General features: G+C 43.8%; 1 protein-coding gene across 1 annotated transcript in view; it reads right to left on the reverse strand.

The window, feature by feature from the left end:
- Window positions 1–1,113: 1,113 nt before the first annotated feature.
- PTPRJ (protein tyrosine phosphatase receptor type J) overlaps window positions 1,114–14,723 on the reverse strand; it is a 139,131-nt gene continuing 125,521 nt past the window's right edge. The window contains exons 21-24 of the mRNA XM_073347300.1: window positions 12,928–13,047; window positions 12,014–12,174; window positions 11,341–11,476; window positions 1,114–4,506 (exon numbers count right to left, since the gene is read on the reverse strand). Coding sequence (XP_073203401.1) covers window positions 4,348–4,506; window positions 11,341–11,476; window positions 12,014–12,174; window positions 12,928–13,047 — 576 coding nt within the window. The 3' untranslated portion in view covers window positions 1,114–4,347. The remainder of the gene's footprint in view (window positions 4,507–11,340; window positions 11,477–12,013; window positions 12,175–12,927; window positions 13,048–14,723) is intronic.

Consider the following 14,723-nt stretch of genomic DNA (forward strand, 5'->3'; position numbering starts at 1 on the left):
ACAATTTGGAAACAGACTGTGGCTAAAAATGGCTAAAAGAGATGTTATTTTTACAGCTACGGGCAATGCGTGACTCCTGGTTGGCTTTGTAAATGCACCAAGTTCTCTGCAGACATCTAGAATAGGCTGATTTATTAGCTTTATATTTTTAAAACATACATTTGTGATTTAAGAAAAAACAAACTTCTTTCTTAAAAGTTTCTCAATAGCACATTGCCTCCTGCAGTCCCAATCACACGCTGTGCATTCCGCAACGGAGGACTTGTCACTTTCTTCTCTGATATTATTCTCATACACAGAGATTGTGCAATTACCACAAGAGCGCATAGGAAACTTACTGTGTGTGATCTCACATCATGCACCCTGTCATACCACCTATCACTTTCATGGGGTTATTATGGGCCATCACAAGATTTTGTGCTGATAAGTCTCATGATGAACTTTGCACTTACTGAGTGCCAATGTCACACCAGCATGGGGGTATGTGATCCTGCTTGTTCAAGATTAACATAACTGAAGGAGAAGGAAACTGGGAATTTCAGAAGAAACGGATCAGGTGTTGGTATTTTATCTATAATTATTTAGCTCCAGAATCAATCACCCCCAACAATCAAGGCCTGAGGAATCATTTTATACAGTTATTTCTATAGCTCTTCCCAGGCATTTCTGTTGAAAGCAGGATACTCATGTCAGTGGATGAGGACTATCCCCACCCTATCCCCTTTGATTATTATAGGAGTAGGTGTTTGAATCCCAGAGATACTTAGGCCCTGAACAAAAGCCCGTTAATTTGAATGGGAATTTTTCCATTCAGTTCAGTGGTTTTTGGATTGGGGCCTTACTCCTTTAACTAGCACCTAGGGCCTGATTTGGAGAACACAGTAGCTACCCGTGAGGTGTTAGCATTAGGCCCTGGTCCTGCAAAGTAATGCACAGACCCCTATCCCTTCACAGAGCCCCACTGACTTTAAAGTGGGTCTGACCCCATGCGTCACATTGCAGGACTGAGGCTTAAGTTAGTGTATTGACTTGTCCAGAACCAGACTGGTGACATGGAAAATTCATTTTAAGTTAAACAGGGAAAAAATAAAGAAACAAAATGGAAAGAGTCACTCTAAGTTAATGCTTTTTAATTATTTTTATATCTTTAAGAACAAACTATTAAAAAAATTAAGACAATATGCTACAAGTTTCTGTACAGCTGTATGAAAAACACTGAAATTTATACATCAAAATATTCAACTAAAAGCAACCCTTATTTGACACACATGAACATTTCCCTTTTTAAAGGGTTCCAAATTGAAAAAAACCCCAAACCAACCCCAGTCAGAAAACCCAGTGTTGTAACATAGTAGAGTTTTGAGGCTGGGAAAGCAGATTACTTTAGGCAAGCACCACCAACAAGAAGCATTGAATGAACAGAATAAAGACCAATAAGACAGTATAAATAGCAACCTTTAGTCCTGAATCAAAAGAAACTAAAGACACAGAAAATCAGTTTGTAGAAGAGAAACATACGCTAGAATCCTATTCAAGTCATCTTGATTAGAGGGAATCTCTAAGATAAAACATTACCTGTAAGACCCATTTCTTCCAGTGGGAGTTCCTATGTGGCCTGTCCTATTAGTCACAGTGGAACAATACCCAACTTCATGGATACATCACTTTAAGCATTAATCAACTTTTTCTGTCCACTAAAAACTATAGGGCCTAAGCCTGCATGCCTTGCTCATGGAAAATTCTTTTTGGCCTCTATGGGAAACAGACTTGATTGGGAATAGTGACTGTTTTAGTCAGGCAGGATTGGCCCTGTAATCTCATCTATTGTGTTCTTCTCACATTTAATTCATAAGCAGGGAAATCAGACTCTCTCCTGATTTAGCAGATATATGTCTTGGGAACCTGGAATCCAGAAAAGGCTTTGATTGGACAGAGTTTTTATTTACTTCTTAGGAATCTCTTGACAAATATTTATTCTATTGTTTCCATGATGGAAACTGTACCGAGGATCCCTCTTTTAATCACCTGTTACTGCAACAGTCTATCATAGGGTGTTTAGACCAAAAATATATAGTCACAGTTATAGCTGGTTTTCTGAGGTTCTGCTGCTCTATAATACAGATGCAGCCACTATATAACTCAGGTGCAGAATCCACAGCACAAACACGATGAGAGACAACGCATTCGCTGCTCTTGTCTGCTACATAAGATTGGCACTTTCTAAACCAAGTGGACTCTGGGACTCAAGGACCTTTTGGGCTGTCCCAGGAATAACAACTGCTGACCAGCCATGCACTTCCATGGTACCCTAAGACTGCACTACCGCAGAGAGTAGTAGTATTCCAATGAAAAACGAACAAAAAGAATTCCCACCAATGTAGAGGGGCAGGCCCTTCTCTCTAGTGAAGCCTTCGGGATTTTTTTGGGGGGTTGGTCTGTGCTGCCAAGCTAAGTGAAGAAGTTGCTGCATTTGCATTTGGTTGAGATCTAATGACACCTTAGAAAGGATGCAGGGTAAAAAAAAAAAGAAATCCCTATTGCAATTTCCATTTGAGAAGGAGTCTGGTGAGATGGTTTGATTGATTTTAAGTATTTCAGATAAGAAGAAGAAAAAATAAAATAAACACAACAAATGGCTATTATGAGTCCACGGTCAAACTGGTGTGGGTCTCCCTCCAGTTTTGCTTAAATGACACACTTCCATTACCGAATAAGAATGACTGTTGTCAGTACTTAAATTCACAGATGGCCGGATGCCTGGGATTTTTCATTCAACAGTGGATTCTACAGGGCAGCCAGCTACCCATTGTAGTGCCACAATAATTTCCAAAATTTGCAGCAGTTTTTGCCACCTTTGTCATACAAACTGGCCTTCAAATGCTGTAGAACCCCAGGTACTCTGGCTATTAAACCTTCATAAGACTTTAAAAGCTATTTTATGGATGTTCCTGAACTTCATACTTTACAATGCAACCAGTGCACTGATCCAAAGAAGAAAAACAAAACACCCAGTACCCCTTAAAAATAACAAATAAGTCCTTCATTGGTAATGCCTTCATAAGTTTAACATTAATGTACCAGTAAAATAAATCCAAATTAGTCCTTGACATGTAATATGAATATCTAGATTTTTTTTAAAAAAAGGATCAGTTAAAATAGCAGCAGCAGCATGTTGGAAACAATTATAAAACAGTTAAATTATATTTTTGAGATGCACCAAGATAAAACACACATCTCAGTTTTGACAGGCTACAACAACAGATTCTAGTAATTGATATATACAGTAGATATTTGTGCATTTACTTTTGCTAAATAGAATAAAGCCAGTGAACCTGTTTGGGAGCACTTTGACATGTGAATTCTCAGTCTGAAATTTTCACAGATTTATATATTTAGGGGAAAAAAATTAAAAAAGAGACAACCTGAGTAAAGCTCTCTTTAAGTAGAGCAATCATTATTCAATAATCACATATTGCACCTTTAAATAAATCCTTATAAACTCTATAAAACAGAAATATCAGCCAGAAATGGGAGGAGTTATTTACCCTCTCCCAACTCTCTCTCTCTCCCTCTCTCTCTCACACACACACACACACACACTAAAGCTCAGAATGACATACAACCCTTACCCTCCTTTTGCTCTAGACTGAGGCACTGTGATATAAGGCCTCTCAAGGTTCTGATGGAATACAAAAAGGGGAAGATCACTACCAAAATCTAGGAGCGTCTCGCCAGCAATATTACTACAGTTAAAATCTATATTCTAATTACAAGTCTCAGTACAAAAATATAGGGCTCTGATTATTTTTGCCTACAGAGTAATAACCAGAAAAGGCACAATTTCCAAATATCAACATCCATTTGTAGAAGGTGTTTGTACTCCTTATAAATCAAAAGGAGCACTAAGGACAAATCACAATGAAGCATATATCCATCAACTAAGTAACCAGGTACAGTAGATAAAATATGTTCCTGACTTTTATAAAATATATTCCACAGCCCACAAGCCAGGTATCTGGATATGAAATCATACAAAATTGTAATTAAAAAAGAGCCTTTGTAATTTGTTATTTTTAATACTTCACTGTTTGTACTGCAAATGTTGTTTCGCCTACGAGTATTGTGAAATTCCCAAGATAAAGCAATTTCCTCCGTTAACTTACAGCTTCTTTTTATACTAACCCACAACTCCAAATGACATTTTTACACAGGCATCTTCAAATTAGATATACAAGACTGAAAAAATAATAAAAGACGCTGTACACACAAATGTACAACAACAGTGCATTTTGTTTTCCTTTGTGCAGGACAGTAATGGCCTCCAAGTGACATTTCTTCCCTCTCTGATTATGTGTGGTAGCCATTTGCCTTCTCAAAACCCGGTGTTGGTCCAAAATTTTCATAGATTGCCATTGCTGTTGTGTTTTGGTAGATAAGGTCTGATTTTTTGTTTCTTTGGGATTTAATAATGTCCAAAACACACTGGTTTAGGAAGACATACTGGTCCTAATGAAAAAAAGAAAAAATAATGAAGGGCATTATAGATTGTAGCAAATACATCATTGTGAGGGTAATTATGTTCATGGCTATACAATGTGCTTTTCAGACACGGGCAAGATGCACTGTGGCACCGAATATTCCTGCAGATCATGTATAAGTAACAGAAAACAGTTGCCCCAAAAATCCACAGCTCGTTGTGATGAAGGTAACATTTTTGATATGGCTAGAAGCAGAAATATACTCTGAAAGGATTTTACTTCCCCCAAATGTAGGCCCCAATTCTGCAACTGACTCTGTATGGAAAAGTCCATGGCATCTGTAGGGAATCTTAGTGACTTCAACATAGTCCACACATTTGGAATCAGTAGGACCATCAGGTCCTTAATGAAGGCCTCACAATCCAGAAAAGAGGGGTTCATATCCTTTGAAGGAGATTAGAACAAGGGACAGCCGATACACATATCCTTTGCGAAGCAAAGCTGGGGGTAGGAGGCATTTTTTCCTGCATGGATTTAGGCTATGCCAAAGTTCTTATGGCCTCTCACAAAGCCCATGGTGGGGCTTAAACAAACTAATGCTAATGGCAGAAGCAAATGCATACAGAAAATTATTTCAGAAGTCATATTTCCACCTGAAAAGGTCATAGCTACTATTTTTGCAAGTAATACCTAAGAATTGCTATGGTTATTTGACAATACTGTGTGTGTCATTCAATTAATCATTCTATTGATGGTCAATGCCCCCGGGGGCGTGGGGTGTCTTTTCTGCTTGTTACAGCAGCAGCAAAGCAGAAATTGAACATAAAGAGGCAGGAGTGTGTAGAGAGAAAAAAAGGGAAGAGGACAGGAGTGGTAGACCCAAGACTCTTCTAAATATAAATCACAGACTAACAACCTCCCCCCTTGTGAAACTGAAAACATGCTATATAATTTTAAGTAATCTGACAGAGAACTCTTTAGTTGGTTTTAAAAAAAATCAAGTTGACAGTGGTCTTTTAACTGTTTGCTCCTTTAAAAAGCGACCCCATCAAGCTTAATCTATTCAAAGTAAAAAAAGTTCCTGTCATGATGTGGGTGCAGATGGGAGCAAGGAGCTGAGAGAGACACATGTACCAGCAGAGGGAAGTGTTTTATTGGAGGTAACTCAAAGGGACACAGGTAGTCAGCACCATTTCCAGGTGGAGTGAGGCCCTCCAGATTAACTCCTTAAGTGCCTGCCAGTACAGTTTCAGATACCATAGCTGTCCCAGAGTCGCCCTGCCAATTTTTGTAGTTTCTTATATTCCTATTTTCCTGGTTATTTTAAACATTTTACTCCCCTTTGTTGCTATATGAAAGACCTACACAAACCACATGGAATATTCAGCCTGGAGAAGCAGTGAAACTGACTATACAGACAGTGCTGCCAAACCCACAAAATAAACAAACTGATAAATAGATGCTGCGGCACACTTGTAATTCTGAGAGAGCCTCTCGATCCCAAGTGCAGTGGCAGTGACTACATGGCAGCCCAAATACCTCCCCCTTGCCCAAGGAGCAGAGTCTGTGCCCTGGTCTACACTAGGACTTTAGGTCGAATTTAGCAGCGTTAAATCGATGTAAACCTGCACCCGTCCACACGATGAAGCCCTTTATTTCGACTTAAAGGGCTCTTAAAATCTATTTCCTTACTCCACCCCGACAAGTGGATTAGCGCTTAAATCGGCCTTGCCGGCTCGAATTTGGGGTACTGTGGACACAATTCGACGGTATTGGCCTCCGGGAGCTAACCCAGAGTGCTCCATTGTGACTGCTCTGGACAGCGCTCTCAACTCAGATGCACTGGCCAGGTAGACAGGAAAAGAACCGCGAACTTTTGAATCTCATTTCCTGTTTGGCCAGCGTGGCAAGCTGCAGGTGACCATGCAGAGCTCATTAGCAGAGGTGACCATGATGGAGTCCCAGAATTGCAAAAGAGGTCCAGCATGGACCGAACGGGAAGTATGGGATCTGATCGCTGTTTGGGGAGAGGAATCCGTGCTATCAGAACTCCGTTCCAGTTTTCGAAATGCAAAAACCTTTGTCAAAATCTCCCAGGGCTTGAAGGACAGAGGCCATAACAGGGACCCGAAGCAGTGCCGCGTGAAACTGAAGGAGCTGAGGCAAGCCGACCAGAAAACCAGAGAGGCGAACGGCCGCACCGGGTCAGAGCCCCAAACATGCCGCTTCTATGATGAGCTGCGTGCCATTTTAGGGGGTTCAGCCACCACTACCCCAGCTGTGTTGTTTGACTCCTTCAATGGAGATGGAGGCAACATGGAAGCAGGTTTTGGGGATGAAGAAGATGATGATGATGATGAGGAGGTTGTAGATAGCTCACAGCAAGCAAGCGGAGAAACCGGTTTTCCCGACAGCCAAGAACTGTTTCTCACCCTGGACCTGGAGCCAGTACCCCCCGAACCCACCCAAGGCTGCCTCCTGGACCCAGCAGGCGGAGAAGGGACCTCTGGTGAGTGTACCTTTTAAAATACTATACATGGTTTAAAAGCAAGCATGTGAAAGGATTACTTTGCCCTGGCATTAGCAGCTCTCCTGGATGTACTCCCAAAGCCTTTGCAAAAGGTTTCTGGGGAGGGCAGCCTTATTGTGTCCTTCATGGTAGGACACTTTACCATTCCAGGCCAGTAACACGTACTCGGGAATCATTGTACAACAAAGCATTGCAGTGTATGTTTGCTGGCGTTCAAACAACATCCGTTCTTTATCTCTCTGTGTTATCCTCAGGAGAGTGAGATATAATTCATGGTCACCTGGTTGAAATAGAGTGCTTTTCTTCAGGGGACACTCAGAGGAGCCTGTTCCTGCTGGGCTGTTTGCCTGTGGCTAAACAGAAATGTTCCCCGCTGTTAGCCACAGGGAGGGGGGAGGGTTGAGGGGGTAGCCACGTGGTAGGGGGAGGCAAAATGCTACCTTGTAACGAAAGCACATGTGCTATGTATGTAATGTTAACAGCAAGGTTTACCCTGAAAGAGTGTAGCCACTGTTTTATAAAATGTGTCTTTTTAAATACCGCTGTCCCTTTTTTTTTCTCCACCAGCTGCATGTGTTTCAATGATCACAGGATCTTCTCCTTCCCAGAGGCTAGTGAAGATTAGAAAGAAAAAAAAACGCACTCGAGATGAAATGTTCTCCGAGCTCATGCTGTCCTCCCACACTGACAGAGCGCAGACGAATGCGTGGAGGCAAATAATGTCAGAGTGCAGGAAAGCACAAAATGACCAGGAGGAGAGGTGGCGGGCTGAAGAGAGGGCTGAAGCTCAAATGTGGCAGCAGCGTGATGAGAGGAGGCAGGATTCAATGCTGAGGCTGCTGGAGGACCAAACCAGTATGCCCCAGTGTATGGTTGAGCTGCAGCAAAGGCAGCTGGAGCACAGACTGCCACTACAGCCCCTGTGTAACCAACCACCCTCCTCCCCAAGTTCCATAGCCTCCACACCCAGACGCCGAAGAACGCAGTAGGGGGGCCACCGGCCAATGAGCCACTCCGCCACAGAGGATTGCCCCAAAAAAAAGAAGGCTGGCATTCAATACATTTTAAAGTTGTAAACTTTTAAAGTGCTGTGTGGCATTTTCCTTCCCTCCTCCACCACCCCTCCTGGGCTACCTTGGTAGTCATCCCCCTATTTGTGTGATGAATGAATAAAGAATGCATGAATGTGAAGCAACAATGACTTTATTGCCTCTGCAAGCAGTGATCGAAGGGAGGAAGGGAGGGTGGTTAGCTTACAGGGAAGTAGAGTGAACCAAGGGGTGGGGGGTTTCATCAAGGAGAAACAAACAGAACTTTCACACCGTAGCCTGGCCAGTCATGAAACTGGTTTTCAAAGCTTCTCTGATGCGTACCGCGCCCTCCTGTGCTCTTCTAACCGCCCTGGTGTCTGGCTGCGCGTAACCAGCAGCCAGGCGATTTGCCTCAACCTCCCACCCCGCCATAAACATCTCCCCCTTACTCTCACAGATATTGTGGAGCACACAGCAAGCAGTAATAATATTGGTTTCGCTGAGGTCTAAGCGAGTCAGTAAACTGCGCCAGCGCGCCTTTAAACGTCCAAATGCACATTCTACCACCATTCTGCACTTGCTCAGCCTGTAGTTGAACAGCTCCTGACTACTGTCCAGGCTGCCTGTGTACGGCTTCATGAGCCATGGCATTAAGGGGTAGGCTGGGTCCCCAAGGATACATATAGGCATTTCAACATCCCCAACAGTTATTTTCTGGTCTGGGAATAAAGTCCCTTCCTGCAGCTTTTGAAACAGACCAGAGTTCCTGAAGATGTGAGCGTCATGTACCTTTCCCGGCCATCCCACGTTGATGTTGGTGAAACGTCCCTTGTGATCCACCAGAGCTTGCAGCACTATTGAAAACTACCCCTTGAGGTTTATGTACTCGGCGGCTTGGTGCTCCGGTGCCAAGATAGGGATATGGGTTCCGTCTATGGCCCCACCACAGTTAGGGAATCCCATTGCAGCAAAGCCATCCACTATGACCTGCACATTTCCCAGGGTCACTACCCTTGATATCAGCAGATCTTTGATTGCGTGGGCTACTTGCATCACAGCAGCCCCAACAGTAGATTTGCCCACTCCAAATTGATTCCCAACTGACCGGTAGCTGTCCGGCATTGCAAGCTTCCCCAGGGCTATCGCCACTCGCTTCTCAACTGTGAGGGCTGCTCTCATCTTGGTATTCATGCACTTCAGGGCAGGGGAAAGCAAGTCACAAAGTTCCATGAAAGTGCCCTTACGCATGCGAAAGTTTTGCAGCCACTGGGAATCGTCCCAGACCTGCAACACTATGCAGTCCCACCAGTCTGTGCTTGTTTCCCGAGCCCAGAATCGGCGTTCCACAGCATGAACCTGCCCCATTAGCACCATGATGCATGCATTGGCAGGGCCCATGCTTTCAGAGAAATCTGTGTCCATGTCCTGATCACTCACGTGACCACGCTGATGTCGCCTCCTCGCCCGGTATCGCTTTGCCAGGTTCTGGTGCTGCATATACTGCTGGATAATGCGTGTGGTGTTTAATGTGCTCCTAATTGCCAAAGTGAGCTGAGCGGCCTCCATGCTTGCCTTGGTATGGCGTCCGCACAGAAAAAAGGCGCGGAACGATTGTCTGCCGTTGCTCTGACGGAGGGAGGGGCGACTGACGACATGGCTTACAGGGTTGGCTTCAGGGAGCTAAAATCAACAAAGGGGGGGTCTTTACATCAAGGAGTATTTCAGGCAGGACTTCACGGAGGGTTCCAATAAGAAATGGTGCACCTAAGTTATTGTTCTTATTGGAACAAGGAGGTTAGTCTGGTCTCTGATTGATACAAGGCTAGATTTACCTCGCTGCACCTTCCCTGTGAGTGACTGCAGTGTGACCTAGAGGAATGAGTCCCCTGGACGGGGGAGGAGGCAAATGAGTACAAAAAAAATCTGGTCTATTTCTTGTTTTGATGCACTCCATCTATCTTTTACATCTTTGGCTGGCAGCAGACGGTGCAGAAGGACTGCATGCCATCCACATCTCATGGCTGCTCGGCAGAAGATGGTGCAATAGGACTGCTAACAGTCCGTATCGCCTGCCTGCTCACCATAAGACGGTTCAATAGGACTGACTGCAGGACTAAAGAGAATGACTTGGTCAAGTCACTCCAAATTTAGTCCCTGCGCCCATGTCTGCCCAGGCGCTCCCAGCCGACGTGGCCAGGAGCACCTCGGACATGACGATGACGGCTACCAGTCGTACTGTACCGTCTGCTGCCACAAGGCAAGGGGTTGCTGCTACTGTGTAGCAATGCAGTACCGCGTCTGCCAGCACCCAGGAGACATACGGTGACGGTTACCTGAGCGGGCTCCACGCTTTCTGTGGTATGGCGTCTACACAGGTAACTCAGGAAAAAAGGCGTGAAACGATTGTCTGCCCTTGCTTTCACGGAGGGAGGGAGGGAACGGGGGCCTGACGATATGTACCCAGAACCACCCGCGACAATGTTTTAGCCCCATCAGGCATTGGGATCTCAACCCAGAATTCCAATGGGCAGCGGAGACTGCGGGAACTGTGGGATAGCTACCCACAGTGCAACGCTCCGGAAGTCGACTCTAGCCTCGGTACTGTGGAAGCACTCCGCCGAGTTAATGCACTTAATGCACTTAGAGCATTTTCTGTGGGGACACACACACTCGAATATATAAAACCGATTTCTAAAAAAACGACTTCTATAAATTCAACCTTATTCCGTAGTGTAGACATACCCTGTGATGTCACCATCTTTCACTTCAGACCTGTGCAAGAGAAGGGGGGAGTATGTGCAGAGTTCCCTGTCCCCACAGAGATGGAGCTAGATCTCCCTGCTTGACAGTCAACTATGGAGAACTTTAAAGGAGTAACACAGGCCCAACAGCAGTGCTCCAAAATGGTGCTGCCAGCTGGAATAATTTCCCCCTCAGCTCCCTCAGGCTCCCCCAGCTCGCTGCAGGGAATCACTTTTCTCCCAACTCCCCATCCCCTTTGTGGCAGCTCTATGGGTTTTACTATGGTCCATGGCTGCAACTGCTTTCACTGGGAAGAGATAGGGCAGGATGTGTGGAAAGCTGATGATCGCAGGGGACTCTGTACCCCTTTAGCGTTTCCATGGGTCCCCGCTGGGCACTCCTTTGTTGAGCTGACAAAAACAGAATTTTGAAATGTTGGGTAAGAACAGGAGAAAGCCTCTGGAGTGGAACATATTTCTGAGCTGTCTATTTACGCTGCCTTTCTTGAGCTATTATGCAGTGATCTTCAGGCACGTTAAATGGAAGAGATTAGCCTTACCTCTGTTTGCACCATTAAAGGTCGATGCATTCGAAGATCATATACTACTCCATACACATCACTGGTGTTCTCCATTTCTATTTGCTGGATCAGTCGGTCAATTGCAATAAAAGTACCTGTCCTGCCAACACCAGCACTGCAGTAAAATGACTATGCGTTAGACAGAAGCATGACGGCCTTTCACCTATTATTTTCTCTTAATTATAGACAACCCAGGGCCTGATGCAAAGCCTTTGAAATTATTAGGAAGATTTCCACGGACTTCAGTGGGCATTGGGATCAAGGCCCTTACAGTCTGTAGGAGTTCTTATTACCATTGTCAGTAGGGCTGCATGATTCCTTCTGGGCTCGCAAAAACCATAAAAATTATACATAAAGTGCTTTATAAGGCAATTTTTGGTGCTGAATTTTCCAGTCAATGAGAGACCCCCAAAAGGACTACAGCAACAAAACCCCTTAATGAACTGTTTACTGTAGGGTAATGCATTTTGGCATCCACACTGTTTTATTGCATTTCTCAGGTGTACAGCAAAGGGCCCTTTCATATAACTTGGCAGGATGGACAATACACATACATAAATAGTAAAGGTGTTGAGCTTTTTCTACTGCTTGAAAAGAAACACTTTAATATTAAACGTGCTCTTAAAAGGAAGCCAGTGTGGAATTACTGTACCTGCAGTGCACCAGAGTAGGAGAATCTGGGGGATTGTGGCTCATGTTTTCCTGTACCAGATGTCTAAAGTTAATAAGAAGGTCTGTTGTCTCTGGAACACCATGGTCAGGCCAGGAAGTGAAATGGAACTGGCGTACAGAGTGGATTTCAGTTGCATTATTCTAAAAGAACATACACTGAAAGATGAGAAATTAGGCCTCAAAAGAACATCACAAAACAATTATGGTAGGAAAATATTGTGGCTAGTTCAGCATTATTACAGGTGCCTCCTGTGAACTGTACACTACTTTCAGGATGCATTATTCAATTGTCTCTTTATGGCTAAGGACACCCTTCGCCCAGATAAACGACTGAAATTCTTCTCTTTTGCCTTTGCCTTTATACTGTGGTCTCTTTAGTGTGTGAGTACGGCCTCCTCATGTCAGCATGGGTTGCAGGATCACAGCATGGGCTCTGCACCACTGCTGCTGGTGAGCCCATAATGTGACTGGATCCTGTAGACAAATTTTCATGCAGAGATCCCTTAATCGTCAATGAGGTCCCACACTGGTAATTCATTAGCAGGCCCATCAGAGGGTTCTATAATAGAGCACTGAAAGGTCAAATTATGGGTCCAATCAGCAGATGCACATTCAGTCCCTGACTCCCACATGAGGCCGATTGCTGATACACAGCATGAAACACCTTAATCAGATCTTAGGCAGGAAGGAGACTAGAGCAATCATGTCCCAAATTAAAACAAGCTGTACAATATTTTTCCTTTAGCTAAGTTTTACTTTTGTTGTGAAGTCTGCAGCAGTGATTGCTTTCCCCATTCTGATTTGACTTGGATGGTGAAGTTTCTCTTTCCAGAGATGCAGTAGATATATTTCTACAAACACATTAGAGTCTTATACACCCAATGAATTACTCACGTCTTCCACTGTGAAGTCTCTTATTGTCCATTCTGGAAGGACATCCTCTGAGACTAATGTTACAGTAATGTCATCGTAATAGTTGGATCCTTTGTCTGGCCAATATTCCTCACATTTTGTCTAAAAAGAAAGCGATAATGTTAGCTATACTGTACAACAGTAACAGAGGAGATTTTTATGGAGTGCAAAGAAAAAGCAAGGCAGAGGAAAAGCAATGCAAGGATAAATTGCGTATTTTCCCCTTTTAGTCCTAAATTACAGTCCATCCTAGACTTGAGGACATTCAATAGATAGTTGTAAACCATAATAATCATGATTAGCTTTTGGGAAATTAAGCAGCAAACAAGGTAATATAATTTACTCACTTATAAAAGATTCTAGATGACAATAAGCTTAAAGCAATACAAAACACAATTCCATTCCTGATTTTCATTGCTTACTTATGCTTTAGCGTCATGAGGTATACAATTTTTCTGTGGTATGGACACAATGGGTTACAATGATCATTAATGTAACTTTATTGCCCTGCCCAGACACCCTTCTCTGGGGCTGCCAGCCACACTCGTTACTCCCCTTGTGATCTTCAATGCCTGCAGCTGATCTATGGCTGCCTCCTGTACAAACATACTGGGAATTAGCAGGGTTGGCGAGAGAAGGAGAAAGCTTGCTCCATCTTCCCCTCCGAGCGCATCCTGTGCCAAAGCAGTTATAATTTGGCCACATGTATGTCATCTGTTAGATATCGATGGCCTGATTCCAAGGGTTCAGAGCACTCACAGCTCCCACTGAAGTCAACAGGAGTCACGGATGCTCAGAACTCCTGATGGTGTGGCTGATGTGATTAGGTCCTCGCTGACAGACAGGCCCCCAACCTGAACCAAATACTCACCAGCAACTACACACCACACAACAAAAACACCAACCCAGGAATCAAACCCTGCAACAAACCCCGGTGCCAACTCTGTCCACATAGCTTTTCAAGGGACACCGTCATAGGACCTAACCACATCAGCCACACCATCGGGGCTCGTTCACCTGCACATCTACCACTCTGATATATGCCATCATGTGCCAGCAATGCCCCTCTGCCATGTACATTTGTCAGACTGGACAGTCTCTACGAAAAGAATAAATGGACACAAATCTGACATCAGGAATCATAAGATTCAAAAACCAGTAGGAGAACACTTCAATCTCTCTGGTCACTCAATAACAGACCTAAAAGTGGCAATTCTTCAACAAAAAAACTTCAAAAACAGACTCCAACGTGAAGCTGCAGAACTAGAATTAATTTGCAAACTGGATACCATCAGATTAGGCCTGAATAAAAACTGGGAGTGGTTGGGTCATTACAAAACCTAAACTTAATTTCCCCAATACTAATTTCTCCCTACTGTTACTCACACCTTCTTGTCAACTGTCTGTAATGGGCCTCTCTCATTACCACTTCAAAAGTTATTTTTCCTCCCTTGGCATCCTGCTGTTAATTGATTTATCTTGTTAGACTGACCTCATACCTGGTAAGGCAACCCCCATCCTTTCATGTATTTATACCTGCTCCTATATTTTCCTCTTCATGCATCTGATGAAGTGGGTTCTAGCACACGAAAGCTTACACCCAAATAAATTTGTTAGTCTCTAAGGTGCCACAAGGACTCCTCATTGTTTTTGAGATTAGCTAGGTAGTCAGATTAACTTTTTTTTCCTTTCATTTTTACAAAAGACTTGGCTCCTGCTCTCACTGCAATCACTGAGAGTTTTGCCACTGACTTCAGTGGAAGCATATCAGGCCCAAA

Source organism: Lepidochelys kempii, chromosome 6 (genome assembly GCF_965140265.1).
Source record: "Lepidochelys kempii isolate rLepKem1 chromosome 6, rLepKem1.hap2, whole genome shotgun sequence".
Taxonomy (NCBI): domain Eukaryota; kingdom Metazoa; phylum Chordata; order Testudines; family Cheloniidae; genus Lepidochelys; species Lepidochelys kempii.